The sequence below is a fragment of the Branchiostoma lanceolatum genome, chromosome 1, assembly GCF_035083965.1.
Source record: "Branchiostoma lanceolatum isolate klBraLanc5 chromosome 1, klBraLanc5.hap2, whole genome shotgun sequence".
NCBI classification, from domain to species: domain Eukaryota; kingdom Metazoa; phylum Chordata; class Leptocardii; order Amphioxiformes; family Branchiostomatidae; genus Branchiostoma; species Branchiostoma lanceolatum.
Genome location: NC_089722.1, coordinates 38,671,759 through 38,693,621, shown reverse-complemented (window position 1 = coordinate 38,693,621; position 21,863 = coordinate 38,671,759). Strand labels below are relative to the sequence as shown.

Genomic DNA, 21,863 nt, shown 5'->3' with positions numbered 1-21,863 from the left:
ACCTCCATTTAGTGGCACCAACTCCAGGAACTGTAAAGTTTCAATCATGTTCACATCACAAGAACTGACTCAGACATTATCAGACAAATGGTGGATGTCCCTGAGGCTCAATAGGTAGCGACTAGGGGTGGGTACCGGTACTGTGTACCGGTACAAAACCGGTATTTTCTTATGGACCGGTCCAAAAAAACCGGTCCAGAAAAAATCAGTCGACCGGCCTATGGACCGATTAGAAAATTCACAGTACCAGGCTACCAGCAGGCGGTCGCATATAACCGGTCTAATACAAAATAAGCAGATTTAACGAGTCGTGGTTTCCTTTTGCGAAGACGTTAGCTGTTAATCATATGTAGATGAGTCAACAGACGGCGAGTGCACATTAGTGTGCACCGAGAATAATCACATTATTCTAATATACAATTTGAACATGATTTGTAGGACTCACATAGACCTTAACTTGTGTCTCGCTCTCCAAAATATGATGTACTGCGACACTACTTTAATCAGGTACAGGTCCGGACCTGGACGTGACCCTCTGGACCTGGACCGGACCTGAATTTTCTGTACCGGTACCCACCCCTAGTAGCGACTATCACAGTTGAGCCTTTGACTTCAGTATAGGCTACACCAAGTAATTTCTATGGATGACGTCCGCACGCGCATTGATTTTGGTCTGTTCCCAGAGAAAAACACGAGAAATTCCGCTTCCTGTAACTATGACCAAAGAGTTCCTTTCTAATATACTATGTTTCTGCAGGCATGCAAAATCAATGGGATATGGAAAGAAACAGGACAGGACAACAACTGTTGTTCAACTTTAAATGATTTATTCAAATTTATTCTCTTTTCATGATGAACTAGAGTTCCACGACCTCATACCTTCGCCAAATGATTTTAACCTTTATGACTGACGTATTAGGAGTGTTTCTCATCAATAATAAATCATACCAGTTGATTGTCGTAAAATATAGCATTTCCAAAGTATCAGCTTAACAAATTATGAGCCTACGGTTATGCTAATATTTATCATCAATTATGCAAAAGAGGCCCTTATTAACATAATTTGATTCAACGATGTTAACATTCACATAACTTCCCGATGCCACAAAAAAAGGATTAAATGTATGAAATTGCCGTCATTTGCCAGTGTGGAATAATACAAGGTACTCATTAAGTATGCAAATTAGGCCCACATTTGCATATTTTCTATCTATTAACAGTCCTCTCTTCCTCAGTCACAATTTGAATAGTCATATCATGGAACAAAGTGGATTTTTAAAGTTGCCTTATTAATTATGCAAATTAGAATCTGATTTGCATAATCATTGTCCAATCATACTAAGCATCACACAAGCTATCCACATACCAACAATGATGACCATCCATCAAGGCCATCTTGTTATGGTATTTTCTCATTAATTATGCAAATGAGGTCTTCATTTGCATAGTTCATATCAATTAATATTTCTCTCTTCCTCAGTTACATATGTCACATGTTTCAGAGTCCTATCATGGAATTTGGTGGATGTATAAACTTTCCTCATTAATTATGCAAATTAGATACTGATTTGCATAAGAAGTGTCTAATCATGGACATCATCACTCAAGCTATCTACCTACCAAAAATCATTACCATCCATCAAGCCCTTCTTGAGTTATTCCCTTTCAAAGTCAGACGCAAAACCTGCTCCTGTATTTCCAAAAAAGCCGCTAGGGGGCCCAAACCCACACCACTTACTCTCTGTCCAAAGATCTACTAAGTATCTACCACTCAAAAATAAGTTCCATAGCATGTCCGGAACACGAGTTATCAAAACAGGAAGTTCCGCTGCAGTACCGTAAGAAGCCGCTAGGGGGCCCAAAATCTCATCGTTTTTAGGTCTCATCAAAACCTACCAACATACCAAATATCAAAACAATCCATCAAGGCATTCTCGAGTTATGCTGTGCCACTACAAACAGACAAACAGACAAACGCTACCCTCTGCATAACCTTCTCGGCGAAGGTAACAATTACAAGTTACAAGCATAGATTAAGACCGTCTTGCTCCGGTGTCACGCCAAATAAGTGCCTTGCCAAATATTTGCCAAATGGGTTACTGCGCCTACGCTTCTGAAGCCAACGATCGAACATCATCATGGAAACGCCAATGGCTCCAAGAAGGTGGTTTGTGATGTTTTGTGGCTTGTGAAAATCAGACTAATATTGCTCTGGTTTACTTTTTGAGAAAACGCTGTAAACTGTAAAAAGGTTGATCTCTGTGTAATGCAGTATTCAACGTACATTGCACGGAAATGTCTGACAAACAGCAAAGCAGGTGAGCAATATCTATTGTTAAGAAAGGATGTTTCCTTTAAGCTTTACTTATCAAGCTTTCACAATTCAATACCGAGGTTTTAACGTTCGTTGTTTACTTTGACGGTAGCGTCTCATTATACGTGCCCACGGACGCAATAAACCATCCGCAGCCGTGACAATGGCAGGAGATTCCAGTACAGCACATACCACTAGACAACACGTCAGATTTCAGTAGTAGACATAGATTGAGGATGATACGTGTAGTCAGGCAGGAAGGGTAAGAGTCTATTGGTTGGTTGTACTCACGTGACCATGACGTCATTAATGACCGTTGTGATGGATGGTTAAACTTGTAAGTTGCAGAAGCCTTAATCAATTTCGTCTCTTCTCTTAACTGGCCAACACAGTCTGTCAACTAAAGATAAAAATAATATCCCCATGAATATACACCAAGTAGATAGGTATCCCTCCACCAGCGCATGCGTGTTAATCGTTTTTATATTCCCACGCAATCTAAACAGTGACGTGTTAAACCGACTCCATTCTCCAGCCCGTTACTTCTGAGATCATACACGTGAAGGAGTGGTTGCTTTTTGGACAGCACATACAAAGAGGTAAGAACTTTGATAAGTCAAATATCTCTGAGTCTCTATAGCTCTGAAAACCGGAGTCTCGTAATATTGATCCAGTTTAATGTTGCCGAACTCTCCTAAGTGCACCGCGAAAAAATGGCAAAGGGTATAATTAGCCACAATAGCTGAGAAACATTTGTAAAGTGTCGCGAATTTCTGACCTACAGAATATTGAACAGTGTTATCGTTCATAGATCAAGAATGAAGTTACCTATATTTCTGGTCGGCATATAGATTTTTGTCGCATGTAGCAAGTCATACTCCTGGTTTTCTATTCACCGTTACATCTTTCTCAGCATCAAAGTCCACAAATCAAAGTCTAATCCGTTCCAGGTCAAACCCAAATAGGTCAGTGGAGGTCAGAGGTCAGGTAGGTGTATTCATGCGTCTCAGAGCTGCTTTAAACTGTGGTAGGGTAGATAAGACTAACGGTTTGATCACGTTCACGTCCTGCTAAGTAGTCTATGGACCAGTTAAGCTCGACCCACTGGTCACCAACCCAGGACAGTTTCTGTAGCAAGCATTCTGATCAACGGTACCAAATGCCTTTTTAGGACCTTTTAGGTCTACGAAAACTACTCCATCAAGATTGCCACTACCTATGTTATGTTAGCACTATGTTAGTGTCACTAACAAGACAAGTTTTTGTCCCGTTCCCCTCCCACTATTTTCTGCTTCGTCAAATGCTGGATTGGTCTGTCAGCTCGTCACAAAGCAGTTAATTAAAAATTGCTATACCAAGTTATTATAGCCTTCTATATCATTGGCACATAAACGACTTAAAAACCCAAAGCTGTTGAAATGTAAGACTAAGAAATTATTTAAGTGGCAAAGTTGTCCAGCTCTGTTAGATATCTATCTTTTATCAATCCGCCCCGAAAAAGCTGTTATGGCAGGGGCTGTTGACATAACATGGGAACATCTTGTAATTTTCCGTCCGACTCAAAATGAGCACCCACTTAGTTATCAGGCCCCGCCCTTATCTCAGCTAAGCTCCGTGGAAATAAAACACTTCACTGGCAGTGGTGCCTAAGTATAATCAGCAGAAAATTCTAACGAATTCAGTGGAGATCTAGTAGTATACTTAGCAACTTAAACGAATACATTGTAATGCCATTAGTGCATTTAGCAATGCAACTGTAGAAAGTGTATTTACCAATTTTACCGTTAAATGATATTTGCATACTTAGCAATCCTATCCCGTATACATCCCTAACCCTAACCCTAAACCCATCCCCAACCCTAAGTACTATAACTCCACGCACGCGCACTATCCCGCGATGTGGAAATCTGGCGGGGCAGAGATTTGGCGTCACACCGGGAAGGCACTGATCATGTGCACCACCCATAATTGTACCACATTGTTCATTTCAGCTTCTGTAACACACCAAAAAGACGTATCTTCTTGAAGGCTTCTCAAGAATAGAAACACCATCAACTTTTCAACATGCCGTTTGACTTTGAGGGATCGTCTGGCACCTGGAAGGTGATGAAGACGTCTGACAACTACCCACAGGTCATGCAAAAACTCGGTGAGTTATCATCCGATGACAAGGTGTGGTGTAATTTATACGCATCTAAGAAAGAAGTGCTGGACAGAATCCAAAACAAAACATATGATAATTCTTGTTTATACAAGAATAGCATATCCTTAGAAGCCATGCTTGTGCTTCGGTCCCATTTCCAATCCGGGGCCCGGCCGGGCAGCTTGTGTGAACGACAAATATATGATATAAAAGACAACAAAAGACACAAAACGTTTTAAAAAAATTACCCCTTACCATATATTGTTGAATTTATTTCTTGAGATGCATTTTTCATTTTTCGTTTTCGAAAACAGCCCGGCCGGGCCCCGGATTGGAAATGGGACCGAAGGAAATATAACAATTAGTAAGCCATGACGAATCCTAGGGTATGGATTGGTCCAATATTTGAAATAGTTTCAGAGCAATGGTAGTAATTCTTCCTCCCCTCTTTTTCGCCAAAACGGACTTAAATTCAGATTACTTGCGCAAAGCAATAAAAGCTCAAGACGTAAATAAATGGGATAAGGGGGTGCTATCCTATCAAAACACTAGAAATTGATTTTTAGATGTCTCTTATGGTGAATTAATGGGATAAAGGGGTGCTATCCCATCAATTTACTAGTAAGAGGTTTAAGATTTAGATCATTATAATATCTTCTTATAGTGAATCAATGGGATAAAGGGGTACCATCCCAATAATTTACTAGTAAGAGATTTCTAGATGTCTCTTATGGTGAATTGATGAAATAACTCTGCAAATACAAGTTATCCCATCTTTTCGTGTATCATGTTTTCTAACAAGAATTCTTTTCAGAACTAGATAAATGTAATAATTAATCAAGTCTGTGTTCCCTGTCTTCAGGAATGTCCGCTGGTGACCCTGAGAAGCTCATGCAGATCGAAGTTTGGGCAGAAGTCAAGGATCTTGGAGACAACAAGTACAGTTTCAAATCTAAGATGATGGGCTTGGAGATGGGTAACACATTCAAACTAGGAGAAGAGTGCGAGGAAACGGACTTCGCTGGCAACAAGAGGAGGGTGGGTAGAGCCGTCTTGAATGACAAACTACACATTAATGAGCAGGACAATGTTGGGGTCATATTTTGGCGACGCCTCAGGGGCGAGCCTAACAGTACAGTTTGCGTCCGTTTAAGAAGAATTCCCAGAATTGTACAGGAATTTCTGGAATTCGTCCGCGCGTGCGTAGTTCTAACATCTGTGTATTCCCTTGGGAATTTATTTTGTCACCTTTCCCTGTATGGATTTGGCAGTAACAGAGATGTCTATCAGTTTAATTCGGCACTTTTATGATGGTATTTATTTGTCATGTATTTGTCAAAAGGTATACTTATGAAGTGTAGGGATTGTTATGTCTGTTGATCTATCTAGGGTTTGTTGTAACGATCTGTACATTCGAAAGGAAGCTTTTTTGTTTCTAACAAGAGCAAGCAATATGTGACAATCCTCTTATGCTGATAAGATTCAATTAGAAATAAGTTGAAATATCTGTTTTGAACTAAGAACATAGATTTTTAAGGGAAACAAGACAACAGACACAACAGGTGCATAATAATTCTGTTGCTGTTGCACTTACATCATGCATATCAAATTATTCATATCAAATTACAAACATTTCATTTTTCACCAATCCGTAATTGTTTTTTTAAGATGTACCTCATGCACAGAAAGCCAATTGAATGGTGTACAAATTCGCCTGACGTAGTGACTGTGCGGTTCTGGTTTCAGGTTACCTTTACCGTGGAAGGAGATGATCTGGTAGCCGTGTACCCCAACTACGACGGACAGGGGCTGCAGGTCCGACAAACCCGAACACGGACGGACCAAAACACTATGCGCATGGTAAGATATCGGACATTTTAGTGTGTGCGTGCGTGCCTGCGCGCTTGTGTGTGTGTTCGTGTATGGGTGTGTGTGTGTGTGAGCGTGTGTGTGTGAGCGTGTGTTGTGTGTGTTGTGTGTGTGTGTGTGTGTGTGTGTGTGTGTGTGTGTGTTCGTCGTGTACGTGTCAATGTGTGTCAGTGCGTGTGTGTCTGTTTGCGTTCGTGCGTCTGTCCGTGTGCGTCTGTGTGTGTGTTCGTGTGTGTTAGTGCATGTGTGGTGTGTATGTATGTATGTTTACAATGTATAAAGAACAATAACACGCCCTCCCACCTCGATCCCCCGCCCACCAAACCAATAACCCAAAGATGCTCCCATCAGACTGTTGCTGATATCTAAGCCGGGACGAGTACTTTTTGATTTGCCTCGTAGTCAGACAAAGGCTAGACTTACAACACAATGTCCATTTTCGCGGTCTTTTACGCAAGATTTCACGACAATGTGGGAGAGCAGTAGCCTTACTAACCCTTAGGATCATCCTTGTAAGTTCCAGGGCTCCCATACTCTCCCTTCACCAATCTTCGTCTTGTTGCTGAAGGATGTGTGTGTGGTATGGGAGACATGGAACTAACAAGGATGACACTATGGTTAGGGGATTAGTGCGACGAACAGTGTAAAGTGTAAATGCTTACTAGTCATGTGTCTCTTGTTGTTTTAGACACACAAGATTGATGAGCTGGAGGGCTGGACTGAGGCCAAAAAGATGTAGACATCTGTCTGTGCGGACCATGGCTAGATGTGAGTGATCCTGTCCCAGCATCAACTTCTGAGGACCATCAGTATGGACGGAGAATAGTTGAAGGAGAAATTTTTCATTGTTTCCGTCCATTTTCACTCACATAACATGGTTCTGAATAAACCAGATGATAAAGATATGCTTTGTTGTGGAGTCATTCCAAATACGATTTAGTTGATATAGATAGCAAACAAGCAAGAATTCAAACACGCCTTATTGCGTGCACTTCAGCCTTGAACCGCTAGGATCGTAGCGTCCACACCAGAACCCCCCCTCCAAACATACATTCAAGGGCTGGACGACATTTCTGTCTCACTGAACCGTCATTTTCTACCAACTTTGCAAAGAACTGACCAATCTGAAGTGTTTCAAACCCCTTTCTTTAGTGTTAGCAACTGTGGCTTTTTTCGTCGGCAAGGACAGTGGGTGACAGTCTGACTGGACCTGACCAAGTTTTGTTTACATTGCAATTGCAGCTCATTAACATTCTGCAGCAATGTCAGGTTTTGAGGGGCAATAAGACACTACTTTGTGTCTTTAATTCAGAAATACCTACTAAGTAACAGTGGCAGGAATATTTCTTCAAAAAGGCCTAAGAAAGAAGACTGTCAATACGTCACACTTACAGGCCATGTCGACTCCTCTCCTTCCTTAATTGATACTGTAAATGCATTTAAGTTCGCGTGGTTTTAATTTCGCGGTAGGGAAAAATTGAGTGTTCGCGGTGGTTTTAAGTTCGCGTTTGATATAATAGTAGACAAGGGGAAGGAGGGCAAAAAATTCCGCAGTGGTTTTAAGTTCGCGGCGAAGAGTTTACCACGAAAACCGCAAACATAAAACCATCGCAAACATTTCTGTATTTACAGTAACTCGTCGATATCTAACATATCACACAGCTTTTTAGGTGTGTCCCGTTTGAATGGGAACGTGCCTTCGGTCACACATTACGTCACAAGGAAACGATATCAGGAGAAAAGTAGTCCACTGACCTGAAATACCACCCGTAATTCGTCAGAAAATGTTACTCTCCAAGCAGAGGAGTGGGTCCGGCAGGTTTTTGGCGTGTTTTTAGACGTTTTTGTCGGGCTATCTACTTTGTCATGGTTTCTTTATCTCTTCGCACTTACTTGTGAAACGCTTGTAATGTGTTGAAGTGATTAGGTTTATTAGGCATTGAAGCTTCCGTCTGCCGGCAGAGGTGTGGGTTATAGAGATAAAGAAACCATGACAAAGTAGATAGCCCGACAAAAACGCCTAAAAACACGCCAAAAACCTGCCAGACCCACTCCTCTGCTTGGAGAGTAAGAAAATGTAACAACCTTCGGAGAAAATATCAGATTAATACGGATTCAGGACTTCCTTCCTGCAGGGGCGAATGATCGTGGGAACAATGACTCCATTGTTTGAAGAAAATAACTTGTCATATGTACCTCACAATTGTACATTTGCATTGGTTATAGTGTAACTGTATGGAAAGTAAACAACAAGATTCTTTACCCTCAACTTTCGTCTTTATAGAGAAATCGGGACTAGAAGTAGCCTTCATAGGTCCACTAGGCTTTCCTATGATATGGACAGCAGACGTCGACAAAAATAGGGAGAATAATGGATTTACAATTATCCTTACTAATTATGCAGATTATCCCGTTTTCTATAATTAGACATCGATTGTGCAAAGCACCATCTGAGCTCACTACATACAAAACTTCACGACAATCTCTTCACCCCTTCTCAAGTAATACGTGTCCGAATGTCAAAACAAAAACACCCACTGCAGTTCTGAACAAGCCGCTAGCGGGCCCAAACTTACAGAACTTACTTCTTGTGGCATGAACTACGTACCACACAAATATCATGACTATAGCACTTTCAGAAAATATGCCAGTAAATTTTGAAGCTCCGCTGCAGTACCTTAGGTACTCGCTAGAAGGCCGATTATCGAACTTGACCTTCCTTTCCGTAAACCCTACCCATCCACTAAATATCACACAGATCCATCGACAGCTTCTTGAGTTATGTTGTCCACAAGAAAATACACATCCACACAAAGCCTGCTGCAGTACCGACGGAAAATGCCAGGAGAACCATTTTTGACCTTGACCTCCGTTTTCACAACATCTACGCACCTGCAAAAAATCATGAAGATCCATCAACGTTTCCGTCACTTTTTTTGTCTACATACAAACGCACGAAAATTAAAAGTCTGCTGCAGTATTGTTGAAACACGCAAGGTGAACCATTTTCGAACTGGACCTTCCTTTGCACAACCACTACACACCTACCAAAAATCATAAAGATTCATCAAAGGTTTCTTGAGTTATGCTCTTGACATACATACAGACCCACCAAACAGCTGGCTCAACTGAAAACATAATCTACCCCGAGTACTATAGTTCTCTCATTCAATTTGTGTCCTAACATGTGTCGTCGACTATTATATTTCAAATCTAGGCATCTTGTTTTTTTCGGCCCTTCTTGTTTTTTTTCGCGCTCTCGCATTAGATTTAGGGTCTCCAAAGGACGTCATCCATAAAAATTACTTGGTGTAGCCATATAAGTTGGTAACTTGGAGGCCCAAGTGCAAATCCCGGGGTCAGGACGTCTCGTGGGGCTGCACCGTCGTTTGGAAGGAATATAAGATGTTTTAAGTGAACATAAGATGTTTTAAGGTGAAGGGCTAGCAAGTTAACCCCTCCCTGTGAAGGGCTAGCAACCGCTCCCTGTAAAAATATACCCTATAACTGAAACAGGAAGGAAATTTGCGGCCCTACATGTACGTGCCACTAGGCATTACATTAGGGTTTGGATGAATGAGCACACATGCATAGAAGCTATGAGGGATAATGTACCAGTAAGGCATGTGACAAGAAAAAAATGACAAGAAATAATGAAGATTTCCCTTTGTTTATTCCCTTTCATGAAATGCATTACTCAGAGAATTCAGTCACCAGGCATAGTAAGGACATCGGGTAAAGCACGAAAGAGTCCTTAGTCTATATTTCCCATCTTGAATCTCTTTGCCAAATCCAGTCATCAGGATAAGGATGTAGTGTAAAAACGGTCCTTATTTTTATATTTATTTGATAGATTAATCTTCAGCTTGCTAAGGTAGAAGTTAAGCAACAAAGTTGTATTGGTAAGAGGTTTGGCAGCAGGGAAAACGTTAATACATAAATCAAGTAGTTTTAATGGATAAAATCTTTAGACTGTAACAATCAGAAGAAAAGTTTACCCTGTTTCTCCTTCTTATGTTTCTTGTTTGGTGCCTCATCGAGACCTGAACAAGCATGTTGATTGTTGTAACATAAAACTCCCAAAGAGGGTTTCATCATGCCTTCATTTTATGACGATATGATGTGATATTTGATGGTGAACCCTTGGGCCTATGCAGTTTATTCATTTTTTTTATCAACACGATTAAAAGGAGCAAGAAAATGTTCCATTCTCAGTTTGTTTTGTGCTTCTTGTTCAGTACCTCACCCAGGCCTGAACATGCCGGCAGGTTGTTGTAACATAATTTAACTCCAAAAAAGGCTATTATGCCTTCATTGTATGAATGAATGGTGTGATATTTCATGGTGAAAGCTTGGGTCTAATGCAGTTTATTCATTTTTTTATCAACACAATTAAAAGGACAAGAAAATTTCAATTCTCTCAGTTAGTTTTGCGTTTTTTGTTTGGTGAATCATCCTAGACCTAGAACCAGCAGGTTGTGGTAACAGGTCAGTAGATTAATACATACATGTATATTTGGGTAGCTGTAAGGGATAAAATCTATAGACTGTAATAATCAGGAGAAACCTGATGTTAAGCCTGAATGGTTTCTTCTTGAGTTCCCTCAGTTTGTTTTGTGTTTCTTGTTCGGTGCCTCGTCCAGACCAGAACAGGCCAGTAGGTTGTAGTAGTAGGCCAGACCCAGCAGACAGAAGCCCCACACCACAGTAATGTATTCGGCATGGTTCTCGTAAGGGGTTCCACAGATGGTGTACCAGTGGTGCACACCAGGGGGCGCCTTTCCGCCGGGAACGCAGTGGAAATCCATGTAGCCCTCGTCATAGTCGGTGGGACACAGATACTGTCTCTTCGATACAGCCTGTGAATTGGCACATAAAATACTTCATATATAACAATTTACATATAATACCAACTAGGGCATGTACAATGTATGTAAGGGTGGGTATCGGTACAGAAAATTGAGGTCCAAGGTCCGGTCCAGGTTCAGGTCCAGGTCCAAAGGATCTATATCATACTATATCATATGTTGGAGACGAGACGCAAGTACAGGTCTCTGTGAGTGCTTCAAATTATTATCAAATTGTATATTGGAATGAGAATAGTTATTTTCAATGCACATGCAACTTATATGCAAAGAAGAAACAATGATTAACAAAACACTCTTTTTTTTAACGTCTAATTTGGACTGGTCCAGCAAGAAATACTGTTTTTGTACCGGTACAAGGTATTAGTACCCACCCCTATTGCCAACATTTCTAATAATGAATTACAGTATCAAATGAAATTCAAGCTATGCTTTTTGCACTAATGACTCTGACTCCCAAACATTTTCACAACAATAAAGCACATAAATGAATGTTCACCGAAAATACCCCATTCCAGATTTTTTTTCTTTGACCAAAAACAAAGTTTACCAGCCAATTGCATTTGTCACTGTAAAAATAAAGGGGACCTGATGTTGGCATTCAGACATACAGTTTGCATTTTTTACTAGTGATAACAATGAATATACCAGGGAATTTACTGTATACATGAATGGATAGACTTTACAATCAGTGGTGCTTTTGGTTTATGATCCAAAGACATTGTACATGAATTGTACATTGTCTTGCTTATTAAAAAGATGTATGTTTTTCACTCAGGAAAGCTATATATAGTGAACATACATATGTTACAGGACTGGTGTTTTAATACAAAGGGTTTACAGTGCTGGATTTGACAGAGTTAATACAGACCTGTCCGATGGCGTTGTACATTTGCATTGTCTCGTTGCAGGGTCCGAGGGGTTCGTGTACCCCAGTAGACACGATCGACTCCGGTTTGGCGAAAACGGCCAGTCCAGCGAAGGTCAGGAAGTGGATCAGAACAACTAGGGTCAGCTCGTCCTTCCAGGGGTGGTTACCTGTTTATGATAAAGACTTAGTAATATTACTTGGGAATCCATCTGGGCATGAAATATAATCGTGATCATCTTTTGTGATTTCCTTGCTGTGCATATACATGTAGTAGTTCATTTATGTTCAAAAGTGCAAGAATGAATAGAGTACTTACGTTACGTTAGGTTACTGTTTCTGGGGGTATATACAAAATTTAATGTACATCTATAGACAGAAAGGTACATATGGTGACCATATAGATATATGGTGACCAGAAGCCTAGGAGCTAGTCTCATGTACCAACCTTTTTTTTCCTGGGCCTGGCCTCCTCTGTGTTTATGAGTGTATGAACAAGAGAGACTAAGTGTGTGAGTGTGTGGAGAGAGGGAGAGAGAGAGAAAGAGAGAGTGTGTGTGTGTGTGCATATTTGGGAGTGTCTGTGCAGCATCCTGCGAATCATCACACAACCATCTCACCTTTCTTCCTGGGCCTGGCCTCCTCCGGACCGTTCCTGTCCGACACCCACACGATGAGGATGTACAGGTAGATGACGGCGAGGACGCAGACCTCGGAGCTAGCACCGAGAGCGTCGTGCAGGCTGTGGTACAGCGGGATGAAGTGTGTCGCGACGGCCGCGGGGAAGGTCAGGAGGCTGGTGAGAACAATGGCAGTGGCTTCCTGGAGGAAACTGGTAAAACAACACAGAAACCTCTGTAAAAGGAGAGATGACATTTACCCCTCCCCCACCTCCCGTACCTTTTATGGGAACAAACACTGCCAGAAGGATGAATAAGAGACTGAGTGTTGCTTGGTGAAACGTAATGCAAGAAGCGAGTCTGGTCGGCCAAGGATAACCATACTTTCATATAAGAGAATGATTACCCTATCAGTGTACCTGGCACAGCTTGTGTGTATATCTATCTAAGTACAGAATAAGTGTGCTCTACTGAGAGGTGGTTTACAAGTTTAATGCTATACAAAATGAAAACAAAGCAGACCAACAGATATAAAGTTTATGACAAATACATACCCTGGGGCTAATTGCAAATACATGTAACATGGACATAAGAATGATACATGTACACGTAGATAAAATGATGGTCTGTGAGGAATATTGGTAAAGTAAGAATATATCTTGGACATGTTGGTGACTAATGGTTTCTAATATCATCATAGAATGAACAGCTATATATATAGAGAGAGATGACATGGCTGTCGTCTTCCACTGCATTAAAAAAAAAAACCATACCCACCTCCCAGTTTGGTACATGGTTTTTCCCGTCATCAGTTTGTGGGTTCCAAAGAACAGTAGGGTGAAGGCAGCAGAGAAGGTCAGTCGGAACAAAGTACTGGCAAAGGGCACCTGCAAACGTATCAACAGACACATTGATGAAGGTTAGACATCCAGGCAGGGGTGTCTCCAGGTTTAAATCTTTGTTTGTCCCACACAATGTTTGGAAGTCCATGTTATTGAATTGTATTGCATTTTCATACGTAAGTTTCATGTAATAAATGTCAAATTTTTTACATGGACAGGGTGAAATTTTTGTCCGTCCAAACAAGCAAATGTCTTTCCTGGGCCAGAGGGACATGTACAGGTCCTGGAAACAGCCCTGTATCCAGGTAATAAGATACGCAAGGTAACATTTACATGTACATGTACTCGAACAACTGGATAAATTTTGGAATTCGGGGAAACAGTCAGACACTTCAGACAGCCTCAGACAGAAAATGGAGTTACAGGAAAGAAGGCCTTAATACATTGAACTTTCCGGGACTTGGGATCCTGGGATTAAGTTTGGCCGATCCCTTCTGAGCCCTTCTGAAAGACGGGTTCAGCCCCAACCAAGATACCTTTCCCAGGATTGAACCGGGATCTCCCGGTTGCCAACTATCGAAGAGCTCAACAGCTACCAGCAATAATGAAGCTACAGCTCATAAATGATGAATCACATTCATGTAATGTACAAGTAGGATACACATTTGTTCTAAAACAATTTTTGGTCCATGTTAGCACATATGCATATATCAAGTGGATTAGGATGTTCCTAATTCTCCTGACTTACAATGTAAGGTCTCATTCCTGTATTACACCGAGTGGGTACCCTAAAAGAGTCCGTTGCCCAAAAAATGAACGGCTGCATGAACGTGTGTTTATATCGGTGGGAAATTCTCTTTTAGCCAGCCCGACTGATCTCAAGCGTCAAACTGATGAAAGCTTGTTTGTAACAGAAGAAATTTACAGGTAAAGTTTGGCAGCGGCGCGCAAGGTTGGACGTCCACAGCCGGACATTGGCGGTAATTCGGTCGATCACTTTCAGCTGGAAAGTGCCTATTTAGGGGGTCTAGCTAAGTGCCGTTTGTGATTGCCATAAAAAGGTATTGTATGCCAACTGGTAGTTGGCAATTTTTTCAAATGATCTAGGGTAGATGAGCTCAACAGAGAATGAATGACATTGGTGCATTTCCTATATCTTCATTACGAACGCGCCCATGTAAACACGTTTTATAACATGTAAGCCTGTGGGGCGAAAAAACTCATGAATGAGACCTTATACATGTTGGCTGCTAGGACAAAGACTGCTGGAAGCTTGATCTAGGCAAGCTAGGAAAAATTCAGTTAGTAATACCCAGAATTGTCGTTCATAGATATTTGGGTCTGTGTCGTGCCAGGTCCACCAGAGTAGCTTGATCCCCACGATGTCGTACACGTGGTAGAACACGCAGTCCGCCAGCCCGGCCGCGTACGCCGTTGCGAACACACCAAGCTTCAGCCGGCTGGCCGCGACAGTGGAGACGTAGTGAACGAGCGGGTCTGCAAATGATGTCAATATGCAAAATATGGTAAATCTGTTTTGTATTTTTAAATCCTTAATCCTTCCTCATTCAAAAATTGTGACTTAAGCATGTCCAAAACACAAAATACAAAGACCGGAACCTCTGCTGCAGTACCAAGAAAAGCCGCGAGGGGTGCCAAAATCTAATTATTTCTTTGATAGGCAGAGATTTAAGGACATACCAAATCAACAATTCGGGCATAGCTTCTTGATGAGTTATGCTGTTCAAGCACATACCATACACATACCACTATCAAAAGCATACATCTAGTACTGTAATAACCCTCTTGGTTAAAGGGGAGTTAAACTTTAAACTTGTAAAGCCTACAATACTATGCTTAATATACCCCAAAGTCAAATGATCACATTTTTTACATACATTCCTCATAGTTCAGCACTCTCCCACTGTTTCAAACTCACGCCGTGCTGAGAGTGATGAACTATAACAGACGTATGTAAAACAAGTGAGAACTTGGGGGTATATTTAGCCAGTATAGGACGATTTTCAATTTCAAGTTTAGCTCCCCATTAACCTTCTCCCTGCTACCTAACTCTGTAACCAATAGAGAATGGGGTGACAAACGGCTACTTCAGTGTGCTAAAAGTTTAGAGGTTAAGACAGCACAGGCAAGCACCCCAATAAATCAATGGCTTTGAAACTCAGATTTGAATCAGCCATGACCCGACAAATTGCTTCCTAGTTTGCTTTAGTGACTAAATCTGGCAAAACAAACTCGCCAGTGAGATGATGGAAGATGTTTTCAGATTGACAATTTTGGCACTTTGGAAGTGATAGAAAGTGACTGTGATTTAATGTTTAAAAACTTTTCTTTCAATGTCAAATCGTGGTCACTTTCTATCACTTCCAAAATGCCAAAATGGTCAATCTGAAATTAAAACATCAAGTTTGTTTTGCCTGATTTAGTCACTAGAGCAAACTAGGAAGCAATTTTTCGGGTCATGGCTGATTCAAATTGAGTTTCAAAGCCATCGATTGGTTGGGGTGGAAAGGAAGGGCCGGGCTTATGTACTCACAAATGCTCATAATGTAAAGAGGCAGTCTCCTGCCCAGCATCATGATGGAAGACTGCGCGTGCCAGAAGTTGTCGATCTCCGGCACCCAGTAGGAGATCATCTCGGAAACCAGACCGTGGAACAGCGCCGCGATCCACATGTTCCGGTAGCGTCCTCCTTTACGCATGGCTTGTTGTGATGGAGGGTGGGGGTGGAAGGGGTTAAAGAGAACACATTATAAAAGAAAACTGACATCATCTCTGATTGTATATGATGAAATAGATTGCTCCAAAACTTGCCATTTGTAACATTACTAGTACAAGACTGAGATGGTTTGGCCATGTACGAAGGCCAACAAATTCTTCAGTCCATAAACATAGTAGACAGTTGGCCAATACACTATATTGGCCAACTGTACTAAGAATCCTATCTATATTAGCAATATAGATAGGATTCTTAGTGCTTGGGTTAATGGGAAAAAATATGCTGAGGAAAGTGGTCACAAGGGCCAGGTGGTCACTTAGTACAAGTTTGAGGTGGTCACTTAGAGGTGGTCACTTAGTACAAGTTTGACTGTATATTCAATGGGCAGGAGGTCCTCATATGTAGAAGTGGGCACTAAGCAAAGGTTTGACTGTATAAGAAATTCAAATAATCCTCTTATTCTTTATGTTATGTAAACCCTGATCACCCCAGACTATTTGCAAAAAAATGTATTCATTTATTTCCACCCTGCCTCTCAAATTTTTTTCTGAAAAATCTGAGAAGAAACAAATTAACTTGGTGTGGCCTTAACTCTGAAAGATAAGCCCATAATTTAAGGAAGGGGCTTAAGGGTATCATAATGAAATAAAATAAACTAGAGGGTAAATGATAACACTCAACAGTCAGAAATGGGGAGTAAAGGTATACATGATTAGGAGGATTCTAAGAAAACATCACAGTATCTATTGCTTTGCAGACATTTCAAACTGATTCCTCCTCCACTGAGATACTGTAAATGCATTTAAGTTTGCATGGTTTTTATTTCGCGCTAAGGCGAAAACGGAGTGTTCGCGGTGGTTTTAAGCTTGAGGAAGCAATGATGTTTTTAGCTTTATAATGTAATATGTGTAATACTATGAATTTGCTTACATGTAATTGTACTGTATATGTACGTGTTCAGGGACACCTGAAAAAGAGGCCACAGGCCTGAGTGTGATTTTCCCTGGTGAAATAGATGAAAATGAAAAAATGAGCACTATAGTCACATACTGCTACAGTATTGGCAAAAATGTTCGCGGCGGTTTAAATTTGTGGTGAAACGGTCACGGCGAAAACCGCAAACATAAAACCACCGTGAACATTTCTATCTGCATTTACAGTAACTCACCATGCATGAAAGTGAGCACTACCATCGGGTAGACGGCAAGTTCAGCGACCAGGAAGTTGGCATGCTTCTCGTAGATGTCAAGTGGGCTGCGGAACGCGATCAACCAATTCTGAAAAATAGATGGGATAAAAATGCAATTATATATTAGTTCCATTGGAAAAAAAAACCCAAAGGTTGTTTGCATCTAAAGTATGTAACTACAAGTAATGTAGGTAAAGCAGTCATCCTCAATAAGTCAATTGAGGTGAAGGTTAATGCTTTTTCAAGTAGCTAGTGATAATGCAATGCAGCCTCGCTACGGGTCGCGTTTTTGGCCAAGCACACCGTGTCACCCCTACTCTTCTCGATAAGTGTGTTGGGTTCTTTTACGTGCAGAGGTTTGACACTTGAGGCTTACGCCCGAAGCTCCCTCATACATGGGGCCGCTGGCTTTACGTCACCATCCGAAATGACAAATGCAATCCCTTACAACATGTCCGAGCTCGAGTCCAAGGATCGAACGCGAGCCCTAAGATCCACGGCGATGCAGCGGGGTTGCGTTACCGCTTACGCCACGGGGACATGTACTACAAGTCAGCTCTTAAACTATACAGCGTACTTTTTGAAACTTGTCATGTCTGTGATATTCAAAGTTAGGAGTACTTTAAATGCTCCTAACTGTGATTGTCATAAATATAACAAGAGTCTGTAGGACACAATTCTCCGTGAAGTATTTTAATTGTAAGATAAATGCATGAAATGGATCTTGCTGTCAGGTGTGAAATCACAGACAATTACTATCCTGGTTTATTTGGTTGTAGATAGGGATGGGCCATTATACTGGATGATTGTTAGTGATGGCCGCAGACTTTAATGGTTTGATCCATTTTATGTCCTATCTTTATCATGAAGCACTATTTCTCGATTATAACCTTCAGTCCTGTATCATTTTGTGATACTTTAGTACCTGTGCAGCAACGGAACCGTGGGTTGTATGTGGAGCCAGGTGTGAAAAGTGCATTTTTGATAAGCGGTAATTAAAGAATTAAAAGTATTGACCCACACAAATTGCATCTCTGCACAGTCCAAGTAGTGTTTTAGAGCAAGTAAAGAAAAAGTGTTTAATTATTTATCTTTATCTTTCAATACAGTAGTGGTCAACCTGCTAAAAGTACGTTTTAACAGCATGGCACAGATGGGATCTAGAAATTCCAGGAAAAGTCACAAATTTAGATATAGATGGCCTCTTTTGAAGATTATCGACGAACCATTCAGCCGTACAACTAAGATGTTTCAGAAATTACCAATATGCAGTAAATTCTCTTTCCACAATTTATTGCAGGAATGTCTGATCTATAGCTATCAACCTGTTTGAAATTAAAAAAAAGGCAAATTTGTATCATCGTAACATTTCACGAAGGTCAAAGGTCACGATCCGGTGAACCGCCCGGAAGTGACACTGGCCCCGGCCCGCGCGCACTATTTTGAGAGATTTATCTCAACAATCTTTTATCCCCTGGGTAAACTTTTTACATTGTTACAGCCTCCGTATTACAAACTACAAGTGTTGTAAATTTGAAGGTCCAGAGATTTCCCATTTTCACACTATGCGTAAAAGTGCATCGTCCGTCCCGTGCGCCAAACTAGTATGCGACCTGCGACAGGACACGGCATACTTAATACACAGACTGGAGCTCACTCTGCACATGTTCGCAACGAAAACTCACAATTCCCGTTGCCGCATTGGTACGTAACTTGGTATATCGCTAGCTAGGTTGCGTGTGGTGATGCACGTTGTCTATTTTACAATGTAACAGTGACTATACGATCATAGCAAGTAGGAAATCTTCGTACCCCGTATCTGCCTGAAGTATTGCAGTCAAGCGTAACGGGTTATAACATGGTCGCTATGGCAGGACAGCGGCCCTTGCCATTAATTATAGGGGTGCAATTACGATATTGTATTGACGATTAAAGTAGTTACACGCCGAACCAGGCAAACGAAATGCCAAGTTACACACCAGTGCGACGATGGGATCGTGAGTTATAGCTGCGACGGCGCAAACAAAGCACTTCCAATACTCCCAGAAGGAGGTATTCCTCCTTCCCGGAGTAATGATTTAAGTACTAGTATAAGAATACTTTGTGTGTATGGTGGGGGGTTGGGGGTTTGAAACAATACTGCCTTGACATAGCTCATATGTAAGGTGAAGTTGTTTTACTGACTAGTATTATTAGTGACATGTTTAGTTTCACCAACTGCAGCTGGTTGGACGCTTTGAGTTAAATCAATACTGTCTTCACATTGCTCATTTCATATGCACTTCAGCATAAGTTGTTTGGCTATTATTAGTGACATGTTTGTTTATTACATATTACAAGTGTTTTTTAGCACAGGGCTGTTTGGTCATAAAGGTCATATTTGTTTGATAGTACAGGTAGCCTGAAATCCAGTCATGTTAAAGCTTTGCTTATCCCCAAACACTGCTCCCTTTGCCAAAGGCTAAGACTAGGTCCCCACCACAGCTGGGTTTTAGGCTATAGTACAGGATTGATCTCGTTATCAACCCCATGTTTGGATAAGCGGTCAGGTAGCAATCTGTCGGTCCTAAGTTCACCACAGGCCTAGGGCTTGGTTTGACCTTTGAACATTTGCCTGTCGGACTCAATTTGTTTCGCACAATGGTTAAGCCCCATCAAAGCATAACATAGCAGTTTTGTACATACTGTGTAAGACCGGACTATCTTATCTACTCACACCGGGATAGACCCCAACTCTTTTCGATAAGTGCGGTGTGTTCTCTAACATGCTTGAGGTATGGCTGTCCTCAAACACATGTACAGGACCTTTGGCTTTACATCCTATCCAAGAAGACTTCCCTAACTGAAGCTAGGTAGTCATTTTCATCAGAAGCAAGTGAGGATATTGATGTTAGGTGCAAATGCAACAGGGGATTCAAACCCATAAACTTAACTTTCAACAACCCTTAAAGTTTAAACAACAATTCCACCATTTCAACACAAATCTCCTAAGACAAAAGTTATATTTTCTTCAAAGAGTGCAAGTGCACTGCTTAGCCATCTGGGTCAAATTTTGTGGATCTGTAAGATGGTCAGTTCGATCCTACGGTCGCCCCCTCGGACATGTTGTAAGGGATTGCATTTGTCATTTCGGATGGTGACGTAAAGCCTGCATGTATGAGGGAGCTTCAGGAATAAGCCTCTATGTTAGTGAGGCATCAAACCTATGCATCTAAAAGAACCTAACACGCTTATCGAGAAGAGTGGGGGTGACCCGATGTGCTTGTGTAAATGTGTGAGCTGTAGCAAGGCCACATTGCACTGCTGGCTAACGAAAAAGCGCCATGCGTTGTCCTCAACCTGAGGTTCGACCGTTTTACCTTTACCTTACCTAGGATTAAATCTGTTGACACAGTGATTGTACATTAGATTGTTACAGGTCAGTCTGGGGTCACTCTGTACATATGTCATCACAATGGGGTGATCTTTGCTTGCACATATTTTAAATAGTGTGCACGTACACACCTGGGTAGTGTAACTAAATCTACATGTATAATAGTGAACTACACTATGATGATCAAAATGTGTAGGAGACATAATGTATCATATTAATAACGTTAGATGATGAAAATTCACTAAAATGCATTATTAGATGATTGCAATCTAACCTATGTAAGGCTAACATAATCTTTGTCAGTGAATACAAGCAGACAAAAATTTGGTAATTGCAGTTTTCGTCATCTTTTTAACAAGTCTAAAAGTCACCTACACGTACCAACAAATATATGAACATGCACGCCCCCCCCCCCCCACATACACACGGTTTCGTTCCTTGCTTTAATAAATAATATAGCGAGAGGAGAGTACTTCGCAAAACAATTTCTTCAACATCATCTTACCTCAGTTAGCTCCTTTTCTGCCATATCTTGATCTTTGCACAGCCTGCACTTTATGAATTAATTTTTTTAGCGATCGCTTCAAAACTCCCACCTCTCCGAGACGCAGCCCACTCAGCCTGGGTGAGGGGTTAAAGGTCAAAGGGTGAACGATAATAACTGATACTCCACATAGTGTGTCAAAGCACCGATGGCCAAGTTAAGTTATTGGCCAAGGCTGGTGACAGAACTTTCCTGTCAATATTTTTTTAAAACTATTGACAGGACGTTCGTTGATAAACTTGTAAATAAAACCTCCTGATCCTGTTAACCCTAAGCCTTAAAGCCATAAATTGAACATTGAAGCCGGAAGGTATCGTAAAATTGCAATAGCCATCCCCTTGCCGCCACTATGATAACGATGATTATCATACTTCAAGCAGGGGTTACCAGGCTATGACAACCTCACAAACAAAAACTTTTTAAGGCAGTCAAAACATACACTTCCTCCTCTAAGCGTTTCAATGGTCCTTCAAGTTAAACCACCCCAGTCAATTTACCA

General features: G+C 41.2%; 2 protein-coding genes across 3 annotated transcripts; one reads left to right on the top strand and one right to left on the bottom strand.

The window, feature by feature from the left end:
- Positions 1–2,667: 2,667 nt before the first annotated feature.
- LOC136422259 (gastrotropin-like) lies at positions 2,668–7,229 on the top strand. 2 transcript variants are annotated; one of them, XM_066409913.1, is made up of 5 exons: positions 2,668–2,913; positions 4,306–4,463; positions 5,320–5,495; positions 6,204–6,317; positions 7,015–7,229. In XM_066409913.1, the coding sequence occupies exons 2-5, from the start codon at positions 4,379–4,381 to the stop codon at positions 7,063–7,065; spliced, it is 426 nt and encodes a 141-aa protein (XP_066266010.1). In that variant the 5' UTR covers positions 2,668–2,913; positions 4,306–4,378; the 3' UTR covers positions 7,066–7,229. The 2 variants fall into 2 exon arrangements, with proteins under 2 accessions (XP_066266010.1, XP_066266019.1); XM_066409922.1 differs by lacking the exon at positions 2,668–2,913 and adding an exon at positions 2,944–3,301.
- A 2,751-nt stretch (positions 7,230–9,980) lies between these two features.
- LOC136422235 (uncharacterized) lies at positions 9,981–21,798 on the bottom strand. The gene is made up of 8 exons (XM_066409883.1): positions 21,326–21,798; positions 17,427–17,535; positions 16,076–16,243; positions 14,834–15,018; positions 13,457–13,566; positions 12,680–12,891; positions 12,063–12,229; positions 9,981–11,185 (listed from the first exon to the last, which is right to left on the bottom strand). The coding sequence occupies exons 1-8, from the start codon at positions 21,347–21,349 to the stop codon at positions 10,931–10,933; spliced, it is 1,230 nt and encodes a 409-aa protein (XP_066265980.1). The 5' UTR covers positions 21,350–21,798; the 3' UTR covers positions 9,981–10,930.
- Between the last annotated feature and the right edge of the window lie 65 nt (positions 21,799–21,863).

Bases quoted from the DNA above. Each gene is read 5' to 3' on its own strand.
- LOC136422259 (XM_066409913.1), top strand. From the start codon at position 4,379: ATGCCGTTTGACTTTGAGGGATCGTCTGGCACCTGGAAGGTGATGAAG. The intron at 4,464-5,319 runs GTGAGTTATCAT...CCCTGTCTTCAG, and splicing joins ACAGGTCATGCAAAAACTCG to GAATGTCCGCTGGTGACCCT. The intron at 5,496-6,203 runs GTGGGTAGAGCC...TTCTGGTTTCAG, and splicing joins TCGCTGGCAACAAGAGGAGG to GTTACCTTTACCGTGGAAGG.
- LOC136422235 (XM_066409883.1), bottom strand. From the start codon at position 21,349: ATGGCAGAAAAGGAGCTAACTGAG. The intron at 16,244-17,426 runs GTGAGTTACTGT...CATCACAACAAG, and splicing joins AGTGCTCACTTTCATGCATG to CCATGCGTAAAGGAGGACGC. The intron at 11,186-12,062 runs GTCTGTATTAAC...GCCAATTCACAG, and splicing joins TGTACAACGCCATCGGACAG to GCTGTATCGAAGAGACAGTA.